The 13,926-nt window shown below is 44.0% G+C and overlaps 1 protein-coding gene across 1 annotated transcript in view; it reads left to right on the top strand.

Annotated features, from left to right (window-relative positions):
* Nucleotides 1-13,926, top strand: part of LOC101644941 (heat shock transcription factor 2 binding protein) — a 164,463-nt gene that overhangs the window by 3,562 nt on the left and 146,975 nt on the right. Inside the window, exon 2 of the mRNA XM_013005341.2 lies at nt 2,841-2,991. Coding sequence (XP_012860795.1) covers nt 2,844-2,991 — 148 coding nt within the window. The 5' untranslated portion in view covers nt 2,841-2,843. The remainder of the gene's footprint in view (nt 1-2,840; nt 2,992-13,926) is intronic.

Raw genomic sequence — 13,926 nt, 5'->3', positions numbered from 1 at the left:
TTATCCAGCCTATCTTATCTAGGTAGACCTGCAGAGATAATAATTACACAAAAACAAGACAGCAAAACAAAACAACAAAAGAAAACAAAACAACAACAACAACAAAAAAGAAAAACAAGGTCTGTTTGTTGACCTTGAAGAGTTTTCCGGTTGAGTCTGATGGGGTGCCAAGCCCTGGCCCCAAAGTCCATTTTTGGTATTCCCTTGGGGCTTCTTGCTCTGCTCCCCTTGCTGTTCTGTTGCACGCCCTTAGTGTTTTGCCTTGGTGTGGTGGGGTCAGATCTGGCGTAATTCCCATACCATGTCTCCAATGTTGTTCCCAGTAGGGCTTTGGGTCAGTGAGGGATATCGTGTTTCATACTGGGGCTGGCTAAATGGTCTTCTCTGTGCACCAGCTGCTCTGAGCCGGGAAATCGTCCTCAAGGCTTGGTAGGCCAGGACGTGCTCCTCTTCCTTGCCCTTCATTTGCTCCTGTGTCCTCTGATCAGACATGTCCCTCTCCCTGAGCTGTAGCTTCAGTACTGTCCTCTGAAGTAAGTTCTTCTGGGAGGAGGGGCAGGTGTCCACGTAGTTGGGATTGGGGCTGGCTCTTCAGACCTCTCTACTGGTTCTCTGCTTCAAGCCCGTATGTTGCATTCACATCTTGGAGTACCCAGTTGAAGTCCAGTCTCTCTTTCCCTGTGGAGATATAAACAGTACCTTCCCCTTGGGTGGGTTAGTGTCCTGTTCCCCCACTACCCATTTCTTTCCCCCTCCCCTCATTTTTAGTTGGCTACCATACGTAACCCTGGACTTGGTCTGGCCCTGCCATACTACCTGGACCTCACCCTGGGAATGTTTGTATACAGTAGCTTTTTCCCTATGCCCCTTTTGCATTTTTTTTTAAAGCTTACCTCAGCGGACTCATGTTGTACTTGTCCTTTTGTGCTTGGCTTACTTCACTTAGCATAATTTCCTCCAGTTCTTCCCATGTGACAATGTACTTAATGCATTCATCACTGCTTTTTAGTGATGTGTAGTAATCCATTGTATATATGTACCAGTTTTTTAATCCATATGTCTGTTGATGGAAATTTGGGTTGTTTCCAACTCCTTGCAATTGTGAACTGTGCCGCGATATGAACACTGGAGCACAGATGTCTGACTGTGGTTTGTTTCTTGTCTCTTCTGGGTATATACCCAGTAGGGGGATAGCTGAGTTCTATGGTAGCTAAATATCTGTTTTAGATGTTGCCAAATCGATTTCCATAGTGGCTGTACATACCTACAGGTCCACCAGCAGTGGACGAGAGTTCCTATCTCCCTACAGTTCCTCCAACACATGTTGCTTTCTGATTTTTTGAATTGGGCTATCTTTGATGGTGCTCGGTGGTATCTCATAGTTGTTTTAATTTGCATTTCTCTTATGGCTAGTGATCGGGAACATTTTCTCATGTTTATTGGCCATTCTGATTTCTGCCCTTGTGAAACTTCTGTTTGGGTCCTTTGCCCACCTCCTCAGTGGGCAATTAGTTTTTTTCTTTTTGGAAGCTAGCAGAGTATTGTAGATTTTAGTTATGAGGCCTTTGTCTGATATGTCATTGCTAAAGATGTTTTCCTTGTCTGTGGACTCTTATTACTCTCTTGGCGAATTCTCTCATTGTACACAGTTGATTTATCTTCAGTGTATTCCGCTTGTCAATTTATGCCTCATCTGTATTTGTGTTCTTCCATATTTCTGATAGCCTATGTATTCCCTGCACAAAGTTCTCAGGTTGGTCCTAATTCCCTCATTGATGGCCCTAATAGTTTGGGGTTTTACCTCAAGGTCTGTGATCCACCTTGAGTTTATTCTTGTGGATGGAGTGAGATAAGGGTCTTGCTTCATTTTTCTGTAGGTAGATAGCCATTTTTCCCAGCACCACATGTTGAAGAGGGCATCTGATTCCCATTGGATATTTTGGGGGCCCTTATCAAAGATCAGTTGTCTGTATGCTGATGATTTTATTTCTGGGTTTTCATTTCTTTTCCATTGGTCTATCTGTCATTATACCAAATACCATGCAGTTTTGACCACTGTGCTGTATAAATATGTGCTAAAGTCAGGTAAAGCAAGCTCTGCCACTGTGTCCTTCTTCTTGAGAAGTTCTCTGCTAATTTTGGGCTTCTTCTCTCTCCATATGAAGTTGATATTCAGTTTTTCCATTTATTTGAAGATACATGAGGGTAATTGTATCAGGATTGCATTAAATTTATATAGTGCCTTTGGAAGAACTGACATCTTTATTGAGTCTTCCAATCCATGAGCATAGGATATTCTTCCATTTGTTGAGGTCGCTCTTGGTTTCTTGTAATAGTGTTCTGTAGTTTTCCCCATATAGATCTTTTGTTCTTTTAGTCAGGTACATCCCTGGATATTTCAATTTGTGCTTGGCTATTGTGAAGGGTACCACCTTTTTGATCTCCTCTTTCTGTGGTCTTATCCGATGTGTATAGCAGTCAGGTAGACTTCTGTTTGTTGATCTTGTATCCTGCCAGTCTGCCATACTCCTCTATTGCTTCCGGTACTCCTCTTGGGGCTTTTGGGATTTTCCATATATAAAATCATATCATCTGCAAATAACAATAGTTTCACCTCTTCCTTCCCCAGGCGAGTACCTTTGATGTCCTTTCTTCACCTTATGCTGTTAGCTAAAACCTCTAGTATGATGTTAAATAAGAGTAGGGACAAGGAGCATCCTTGCCTGGTCCTCTTTTTCAATGGGATTGTGTTCATCTTTTCTCCATTGACTACCACGTTGGCTGTTGGTTTTTCATATATAGTTTAAGATAATAATCTTAAGGTCTGTTTATTCTTCCAGCACATGGGGACTAAAGAAGAATATGTTAAAGTCAGAAAGAAAGACCTGGAACGGTTGACAACGGAAGTGATGCAAATACGGGACTTCTTACCCAGAATACTAAATGGGGATGTGCTGGAAAGCTTCCAGAAGTTAAAGATTTTAGAAAAAAGTGAGTCATATTCCATTTTTAGCGGTCACTGGTGATGGCAACAGTCTGTTCAATGCTATGGTATTCCCCTAACGTAAGTAATTGTAAACATTTTAAAATACTGTTATAGGCCTTGTATTACATGTGAGTCAGTCAGATAACAGCAAGGCTTAACACGGTTTCAAACCATTTTAGTAATGGCTGAAGAAGCAAAATTAGAACCGACCCAAGCAGACCTGGTAGTGCTGTTGTGGTAAGCATTGGACTGCTAACCACAAAGTCAGCAGTTCAAAACCACCAGCGGCTCCAAGGAAGAAGGATGAGTCTATCTATCTCCACAAAGATCTCCAACCTTGGAAACCCTTCATAGGGTTATTAGTTGGAATCAGCTCTATGGCAGCAGGTTTGACTTGGTTTTTGGACTGATAATTGGAATGGAAAATGTAGGGCAAAGTCCTAGAATTGAAGACTTTACAAAGGCGTAGTGAGCCTGAGGCATGAGGTTGGATTAGCAGCAAGACTGTGGAGATCAACATACACTCAGACCATCTTTGAGCAGGGCATTGTTTCCAACTTTGCTCAAAATCCGTTGAGCAAGAGATTTGGTTGTTGTGTAATGCATACATTGCCCTTGTTTTCTAAGACGGATATTAAATTTCCAGCAGGACTTGGGCCTCTGGTTTTCCCTGTTTTCAGTACACTCAGTTTTAAGAATGTGGGTCTGTTTCATTTTTCTTTGGATAAGACAGAAAAGTAGGAGGTGCCCTGGAATGAATAGCTTGGATGTTTGTGAGTTGGGGTTAGGAACAGGGCAGCCAGCTTCCTGCAGTTCCTATTACCAGCACCACCTTTTTTCCTTGGCAGAGGAGTTTATACTTTTGATTATTGAAGAGCTCTGCCCTATAAATCAAGCTTTTGGCTTGTGTAAGTTAAGGGTCTTGCCATGTGGAAAACTTGCGTGGAATTGAATGTGTCACTAGAGACTGCTGGATATGTGTTCATTTGTGTCTAAGTTTATGGATGGGTTTATCTCTAGCACTGATTTAAGGCCAGGCTTGGTAGAGTTTGTCCATTCAGAATTTTACAATGGGAGCTAAGCTGTTATGTCAAATAACAGTCTAAAAATCAAGTTCTTAGAGATAATTCATGACTAATTCACCACTTGCCTAATTGCACTGAATTACTACTCAGTCATCCTTCCATGGTAAAGACTAATACACCATCGTGCACCTATCTTTTACCCATCACTGTGCAGTCTCTAAAAAAAAGTGCCTTTAGGCGTTCAGGTAGTGCTTTTGCACCGATTCAGACAAGAATTCCAGATTCAAGAATGAGTTTCTTGTTTGTGCAAATACACACAGACAATGGGGCAAAGCTTCAGAGAAGAAAGATTGCTTGTGGTTACGATTGCACTGTGCGCTATGTTCTCTTTGAAGTCTTCAGATCCATGCTCCCTTCCTGTGCCATTTGGCATGCACATAAATGTCTTATAGCTCGTAAGGTGTTGGTTGTTGCCCAGTTGACTCTGGCTCATGGTGACCTTATACACCACAGTACAAAACCTCTACCAGCCTGATGAGGGTTGCTGTGTTTGAGTTTATTGCTGCAGCTACCGTGTCATTCCACCTCCTCGAGGGTTTTGCCTCAACTCTACCAAACATGATGTCTTTTCCTGGCAATTGGTCTTTCCTGATCATTTGTTCAAAGTCAGTCAGTCAGTCTCTGTTCTTGCTTCTAAGGAGCACTCAGGTTGTATTTTGTTTTAGACTGATATGTTGGTCCCTCTGGCAGTCCACACTATCTGCAGTGTTCTTTGCCAGCACCACAGGTCCATTCTTGGTTTCCTTTCTCACTGTTCAGTGACAACCCTACAGATCCCAGCATAATGAGCTGGGTAGCTGCTACGTAGCTTGAGCCAGTCTTTGACCATTCTCTCTTTCAAGATCAGTTGAATTGCTTACAAAATTGAAAGTGGTGCCCTCATCAAAGCCAAACTTTAGGAGATCTTGCCTGGAAGCTCCTGCATACCCTTGGTCCAGTGGTCACCCCTTCCCGTTGATCCATCAGGCCATTTCTTCTCACTCTCCTTCCTTTTCTGTCTAACAGCCTTCAAATAATGGAATTGCTTGAGGCTCAGGTTTTTGTCCCTTCTCACTCCATGGCCTCTTCAAGCAACCTCAGGTACACATGTAAGCTCCAATCACTACCTCAGTGCCCATGGCTACTATATCGATCTCTAGTCTACACTTCTCTGCTAAGCTCAGGACCCTTGTATCTAAGGCCTACGTGACACATCTTGCTTATTTCACAACCATTGCAATTTCTGAACGTCTGTCCTAACCAGTCTAAGACAGATTTATCAGGAACAAACCTGTAGCCAAACAAAGTTTGGCTCATTGCCAATAAGAGAGAGCACACAGCAGAGGAACTGTGGGCGTCTCACCAGACAAAGAAAAGGAAAGCATTGCTATAGATTTGGGAGTAGAAGGGATTAGGTGAAATGCAAATGAGGCAGAGTTTTTAAAGGCTCAAAGCTAAGTAGATCTGTGTACATAGGGGTCAAAATCAGGCCTGACTGTGGAGAGAACCCAGACCCCATTTTCTTGAGAACGACAAAGTTAGATGGATGTGGACTGTGTCTGGAAAACCTGACTTTGAAGCTCAGCACTCAGTTGAAAATCAAAGTGACTCAGATTCTCCAGGCAAGAGTGGGCCATTTCCTTCTTACTGTCATAATTTCAAACAGCAAACTTCCTGTTAGTCTGAGATTTTCGAGCGTGTATTTTCTCAGTGAATAAGAAGTCAAAGTCACTCACAGAAGGGGTCATTATGACACGTTACAGCTGCACTATGTCCTTGGGAGAAATCTTGTTTCCTGTTTGGCTTTGTTGAGGCCCCGTCTTTTACCCTAGCCTGAGAAATGACAGGATACATTTTCACTGCCTCAAAGCCCGCTAATAGTTACTTTCTCATGTCTGATTCATGATTATTCATGCTTCTCCTCCTAGCCCCCTGCCAGAAATGGTAACGGAGGTGGACATAGCTGACCTCTGCCTTGCCTACTAACAGGAGTCAGACATGCATCAGCCTTCCAGTTTTCCTTACCTACTCTGAAGCCAACTGTCCCTGCCCCGACACTCTGCTTCTGTGTTGGATTTGAGAATTCATTGCAATGGCCACACACAACCCACAGACAATACTCACAATTAAGGAAGTTTCTTAGGGCAGTTAATAGGTTACCACAAGTCAGGACCAGTAAACAGTAAGGATACAGTCACTGGTCCACAGTAAAATCTCTTCTCAGCCAGTAGTCAAGTCTCTCTCTGGCCCTCAGTCTTTCAGCCATGGGGTCCCTTTGCCTCCATGGGCCAGGAAGCCAGCCTGGCAGTTTCTTTGTACCCTCAGTTCCATATGTAGCCCCCATGATTGAATGGGTCCAAGGTGGGGAGTGTTGTGTAATTGAGGGGTAAAATTAAACATTAGACAAGATAAGGCATGTAATTACTCACCTCCCAGATGGCCATGATCTCAGCAGCCAGGTCCGTGCAGAGAGAGAGTATATATTTCTAACTAAGGCTTATATATACTTAGGGCACATGCAAACCGCCCCAGATCACATCATAACCGGAAGGGGTTGTACAATAGGCATTCATGCAACAGGAAGGGGATGAGCTAGGGGTTGGTTCACACACACTAGGAAGCGGAGGTACTAAGAGCATACATGTGACAAGATGGCCTCCTAACCTTGGTTCTCCTGAGTTGACTTGACCTTGTCTTTGGGCTCTCCTTCAGGGGAACAACCATTATCCTTATCAGAAGGGAGTGGGCCCCACCTAGGGTGGGACAGACAATAGGGTCTGATTGCCTTAGATGGCTGATAGCCCTTAGGCAAATAACCTCTAAGCAGTTCACCTTCAAGTGTATAGCCACTGACCACGTGTTAGCAAGCAGCATCTTGGGTATGGCATATAATATGGGGGACAACCTGGGGAATAACTTTCCTGTATCCCACATCATAGTCTTGGGCCAGGTGAATAGTCTCCACGCCACCGTCTCTGGTGCAGCTGCTCTTGGAGATCTCTGCCACTTCAGACAGAGATCTTGGAGTGCTCTTCCCGATGAACCTGGGATTTCTCTCTGTGTCCCAGATGGCTCGTACACCCCGAGAAGTGGCTTTGATGGAAGAGTGGTTTGTCCTTTAGCTGACCATACCCCTAAGGAAGATGATGGATGGTGTCTTAAGTCACACACTCTACTACAGTAGTCTTAAAGATGCCCCTAAGACAACAGAGGGTGTTATTCTACTAAGGTCAGAACTTAACCCCCCATTAACCCTGTAATGGATAACTTTTTCTAAAGTGGGATCATAGCCACAGGCATAGAGTCTAGAATTAGACTAGCTCATGTAAGGAATGATGGATGGGAGGGACACATTCATTAACCATATGGTACCCTCAGCCTGGCCCACCTTCACCACGAAAAGGCCACAGACCTGGGAGACCTCCTTGGTGTTATCTCTCTTTCTCATCACTCCTCCTTCCTGGCCACCTCAGAGATGTCCCTAAGTTCACTAGCCTGTTCCATCCATCTGCATTGCTGTATCAGAGCCCCAGCCAGGGTCATGCTTCGCCTGAATTCCTGCAGTCGTCGCTTCCTACTTAGGTGTATGGATCACCTTCTACACACAATAACCCAAGTGCTTTGAACAGTTCAGTCTGGTAGGTCATTCCCCTGCTTGTCTTTCAGAGCTAACCAGCCTTCAATAACCGAAGGGCCAGAAGGCACAAATGTACGGCGATGATATATAAAGATTATAGTAAAGTCATAGAGGATAAGAAAGATAGGAGAGAGAGTAACATAAAGGAGCCAGACACATTTTGTAGTAGCATGCTCACCTCAGCTCTGGACTATGCAGAACTGGGAGAAGTGAGAGCGAGATTTTACTATCTAGGGGCATTTGTAGGTAGCCTTAAGACATGCAAATTCACTAGTAACATACATCACAAGGTGGGAAGTATCTACATTAAGGTCTCTGAGCTCACAGGTGAGGAAACCTAATATCTGCACTGGGGGGAAGGTACAAGGCAGGTTGGGTATCAGGCAGGAAGGAAGAGAGAACAAAAGGATAATGTCTGCTTCTATAGGGAGCTATAATCAACCATGTGCTCACTTAAAGGCAGCATAGCTGTTAAGGGGAGAATCTGTGGGAATGATTTTTAAAGCAGGATAATATACTTGGACTTTACCTCTAACTTACCAAAGTGGAGGCTTTCTATCATGGAATATCAGCTTTCCAGATTCCCTCTGTAATAAGTTAGGGAATATAGTCCTAGTCATATTTCCCTCAGTGTTAGTTTCCCACACTTGTTTTTAATGGCTTCCCCTTGCTCTGAGAATAAAGACCAAAATCCACTCAAACTCAAACTCACTGCAGTGGAGTTAATCCTGACTCTAACAGTGGCTCTAATAGCACCTTTGTGTTTCTGAGGCAGTAAATCTTTACCACAGCAGAAAGTCTCATCTTTGTGGCTAATGGATTTGAACTGCTGATCTGGCAATTAGCAGCCCCGCATGTAACTCTTTATGCCATCAAGGCTTCCTTACTTCCTCCCAAAGCAAATTTCTGTGGCCTAAAAGGTTTCATTCTTACTGGACTCTGCCTCAGGCCAGGTTTGCTTCCTGTGGGGACCCTTATGTGACTGTCCAGATAAGACTTAGTTTCTTGTTAGACGTTTTCCTAGCCCCTTTAGCTTAAGAAGCCCTGATATCTCAGTGGTTAAAGCGCAGAGTGCCAGCTGGGAAGCTTCTCATGGTTCAAACTCATTAGTCCATGGACAAAAGACGTGGCAGTTGGCTTCTCTGATGATTTATAGCCTTGGGAAGCCTATTGGGCAGTTCTGTTCCTTAGGGTCCCTATGAGTTGGAATCAACTTGATGGCAGTGGGTTTGGTTTGGATAGACCCAGTGGTTCTGTTATCACTTTCTAAATTGGAGGGAGGGCAGGGCCCCTGTATTTACCTGGCATAAAGAAGGCTCTTTCCTGAGTATTTGGTCCTGAAAGGGGGGGGGGTGCTGTTAGGCCACACACTCTTCTGCACTGTCTTTCTCAGTTGCAGTATGCTGACACATGTGCTCCAGTAAATTGTTGAGAGAAAGGAAGCATCAAGGTGGACTGGGGTGCTTCGAGGAGGCTTTCCTGGGAGCTCTGAACTTGAGCTGTGCCTTGAACGCTTTTGGGGACTGACCCAAAAGAAGGCATGTGAAAGTTCCTTTCCCTAATTTTAGCTCTTGAGCTCTTACCACTTAAGTACCTGCAGCAAAGCCAAGGATGACAAACATTTTCCCCCTTTCTTACCCCCATAAGCCCTACTTAGCTCTGACCATCTTCCCTCTGCCTTCTTGGGGCCTGTCTTCCCATGGCTCCATGAATAGACCAGTGCAGAGGAAATTCAAAAGCCACACCGTGGTAGCCAGAGGCATCTGATGAGTTGATTCTCCTCTGTTTCCTCTATCCCGGGGTCCAGTAGGGTTCTTGACTTTCAGTAGCCAAGCTTTGGATTCTAGAGGCAGATACGCACCATGTTAAGCAGCAATGAAGAACAGCTTAACGAGTGGATGCAGACTGAGAAGGGGAGAAGTCAGAGACCCTGTGTGAGGGGCAGTTGTCTATAGTGTGTAGGGGTAAATGTGTTTGGATGGCTTGGGGATGCACAGGCTGTATAGTAACTGATGAGTCTGCTAGAGATTTCATTTGAAATGAGAAGAATGAAGAAGTGGACAGCACTCAATGATGACTCTTAATTACCTTTGGGAAATTGGGCAAAGTAAGTTGGGGCATTTGGAGTAATAGCAAGGATGATGTGGCCTAAGAATCTTTAGAGAATTGATTAACACTGAAGAGAGAGACATGATTTAGTAGAAGGAAGAAGGAAACACATTTGAGGCTAGGATGATTGCTTGAATAGAAGCTGCAAGGGGAGTAAGAATTGGGATATAGCTGAGTTGAGAATAGTAAATGTGAGTGAGGAGGTGTTCAAAAGCAAAATGACCATTAAGTCATTTTTTCCCTCTGTGTTAGGCCAGGTTCACTAGAGAAACAAATCCAGTGACACTCACCTATGTGTAAGAAAGAGCTTTCTATCAAGAAGTAGTTATATATCAGGAAAACATCCCAGCACAGTCCAACTCAAGTCCTTAAATCCAATCCTAATCCATAAGTCCCTCTTCAGACTCCCACAGTCACAAGCAATGATGCAGAACAGAGGAAAATCACAGGTTGTAGAATCATGTGGATCCAGTGGCATTGGTAACATCACAGGGCTCTGGCAGCAACCAGGGTCAGCCAGCAGGAAGCTGATGGCAGAGAGAGAGAGTCGGGGAGATTCCCAGGGACCTCCTTATGAGAAGGCACTCCCACAAGGAGGCACCATCAGGCTGTGACCTGAGACAGGTTGAATACCACCTCTACACTTTTATATATCTTCAAGCTCTCATGAAAGTACGGGACTACCACACCCAACAGTTTTATTGACATATGATTCATATTTCATACAATTCAATAGTTCGATCACATCAAGAAGAGTTGTACAATCATCAGCACAATTTTAGAACATTTTCTTCATTCTTGTTCGCCTTATATTAACTCCTCATACCCCCCAACCTTCCCTGTGATACCCCCAAGGAACTATTAATCCACTTACTGCCTCGATAGATTTCCCTATCCTGAATTTCATAAAAAGAAAAATATTTAAAAACTAACAAGAATAACAAGGTAAAACAGATCAAAACCTCAATAGAGAAGAAAACAGACAATATTAAAAACTAGAACAAATTTAAAGGGATCATAAAGAAGATCTGAGATGATGTTATTGGAAGTTACCACGTGGGAAGGACATCAAACTAATGATTAAAATGACGTTTTTTTCAGGGAATGCTTTTTATATTTGAATATAGGCTGGATTTGAGGGTTAGGATGGAAGAGGAAGGAGACGGAATGATAGTCATCAAGGACGCTAACATGGCACATGCTCCCTAAGTACACATGACTGGCTATGTCAGTATGGTGGGGTGGTGGTGGTCTTACAACATTGTCATGAGACAATAATTAATGTCATAACATTGCCATGAGACAATAATTAATCCTGTGATGGAGTGAGGTCAGGGTGTCAGGACTCATTGGAAATGGCCGTGGGAACCTAGAGGTACAGGGAGTCCTAGATCTGCCCTGGGCTGACTCTCAAGGCGTTTCCCTCTGAAAAACGAAGGCACTGGTGCTTGTTGCTAGTTGACATCACGTCAGCTTCAGTTCCCCTGCAGCAGTATCAGAACTACACTCGCATGAGAAACGGTCATTAAGGAGAGTTCAGTTATGTGCAGTTCCTTTGCCGTTAGTCTTGCACACTCTGCTGATTTCCTCAGTGAGATCCATTTCTCTTTACATCTGGCTTTTCTAGCTCTGGGTCTGTGGTTCTGCCAGCATGATTTGCTGGGTCACAACTTTGCAAAGGAATTTGAGAGCTTACTATGCAAAGGAGGAAGGTAAAACCTTTGTGGCGATTGGTTGATTACTAAGCAAATTAGATGGGTGGGCTACCAAGGGGATTGGTCAGTTTGTTGTCTTGGTGGGAGGAGTAAACTGATAAAAAGAGCCAATCCCACAGAGGTTAAGGGGGACCCGACTACCATCAAGAAGAAGAACATGGAATGGAGCGTGTCCTTTGAACTAAGGGCCCTTGTGCTAGGAATCTCCTAGACCCAGGAAAGAGAGAGGAGCTGTACCCAGGAGACAGTCCGAAGCTGCACAAGGAGGAGATGTGGAGTGAGAACCAAGAGACTGATGTGAAAGGACTCTGATGGGCTTCTTGGCCCAAGGATCAAGGTGGCTGCAGTAAGCTGGCCAACACATGGAGCGAGAGAGCTGTCTTTGGACAGGAGACTTGCTGGTAGAGTGGGGTGCCTCTGGACACTTGTCAGCAAAGCTAAAGAGCCATAGCAATGCCTGAGAAGGCCAGAGACTGAGGGGAGGCTAGTTAGGCCCAGAAATGCGTCCTGTCTGTGGGCATGGCCAAGAGGGAGGGAGGTTGGGAGCAGTCCTGATAAACTCTGTCCTGTATTCTGTTACCATCAAGATGATCCTAAATTGTAACCTGTTGGTTCCTTAATAAATCCTGTTACTGTGAGCGTAATCTGTGCTCATAAGGAACTTATACATGGATCAAGAGGCAGTGGAACAGAATAAGCCAATATTGCATGGTTTAAAATCAGAAAAGGTGTACGTCAGGGCTGTATCCTCTCACCATACTGCATGAAAGGTTAGTGGCTACCTAAAAGTCCACCCAGAGGCAACTTAGAAGAGAGGCCTGGGCATCTAGGGTCTGGAAAATCAGCTGTGGGCGGTCCTGGGGAGCACAGTTTCACCCTGACACACATGGTCCAGGGCATCTCGGTTCCAGTTCATAGCAACCCTAAGCGCAGCAGAACGAAACACAGCACTGTCCTGCGCCCTCCTCACACTTGTTCCTGTGCTTGAGCCCATTCCCATGCATGGATGATTGTCACGTACATAGGAAGTTCTGATCTGATCCTGGGAGGTAACTCTGATTATTACCCTTGTCTCAGCTCACGTTAAAGATGAAATTCATTAGTAACTTTTTCTAAGTTCTTTACTGTACCAAGTAGTGAATGACAAGGTAAAGGTTAATGGCAGTTACAAAGCCTTACTTTGGATTTGAGATTCTTTCCTGAGCTATTTTGATGGAAAAAAATATTATTTAATATTCAAAACCATTGATGGTTTATTTTAATTGGGCTAAGTGATGTAGTTCTGAAAAATGAGTCCCTTTTGTTAGTCATACTTTCTTTCAAAACTGTTTTGGAAATTCTGCGCTTCTTCATAGCTGTCCCTGTCTGTGAGTAATTGAGTATATAGCGAGGCAGTCATCCTCTTGTTACTACAGTCACATTGCAGACGATAGATGGATGTGGAAAAGGTCTATTTTTTTATTGCTTCAATGTATTGCTAGTCTCTGTAGGCCTCATCACTCTTTCATTCCATTAACTTAGTTAAATTGCTGTCATGCCTCTAGTTTGAACAAAGTGGTAGTGAATCAAAGTTTAGCCGTGGTAGCCTTTGCCCAGTCTTCATGGGTAAGATGTCTTGTCTACATATGATACTTCATTTAAACACCCACACTTTTTCTGTCGCTACTTTTTCTTTTAAATTTTAAGCACAATATATATTTATCACATACACAGACAAACTCTGTCATTGAGTTGATTGTAACTCACAGCAACCTTTTAGGACAGAGTGGAACGGCCTCTGTGAGGTTCTGAGGCTGTACATCTTTACAGGAGCATAAAGTCTCATCTTACTCCCAAGGAGCAGCTGATGGGTTTGAGCTGCCAACCTTGTGGTTAGCAGCGCAATGCGTACTCATCATTCAATTTCAACTCGCTGTCATCAAGTATTGACTCATAGTGACTGTATTGACTCAAAGTGACCGTATAGGACAAGGTAAAACTGCCCCTGTGAATTTCTGAGACTATAACTCTTTATGGGGTTAGAGAGCCCTGATTTTTTTTTTTTTCAGGGAAGCGACTGGTGGTTTTGAACTGCTGACCTTGAAGTGTGTAACCACTTCGCTGCTGTCACACCAAAGTAGCTGTGTGCTTTTCTCTGTTCAGAGAATAACAATAAAAGAAGGAATGGATAAAGAGGAAATGCTATCATATGCGGTTGTAGGCATTAGGATGGTTCAGAAAACAAAACAGATGAACATCTCTGCACAGTTTTAGGAGGCTGGTGTGGGCCAAGTTGAGTGGGACTGAGGTGGCTGCAATACCTCAATCTAACCACCAGGAGGCGGCGCCGTACCACAGAGGGGAGCAAGCGTCTTGGACCTGGCCAGGTGTTGCTCTCTGATCACTGTAGAAGGGTTGTTTAAACTTGTCTCTTTG

This window comes from Echinops telfairi, unplaced genomic scaffold, assembly GCF_000313985.2.
Source record: "Echinops telfairi isolate 266 unplaced genomic scaffold, ASM31398v2 ScPeMD7_7469;HRSCAF=8507_0, whole genome shotgun sequence".
Classification (NCBI taxonomy): domain Eukaryota; kingdom Metazoa; phylum Chordata; class Mammalia; order Afrosoricida; family Tenrecidae; genus Echinops; species Echinops telfairi.
This window is presented reverse-complemented; position numbering and strand designations above follow the sequence as displayed.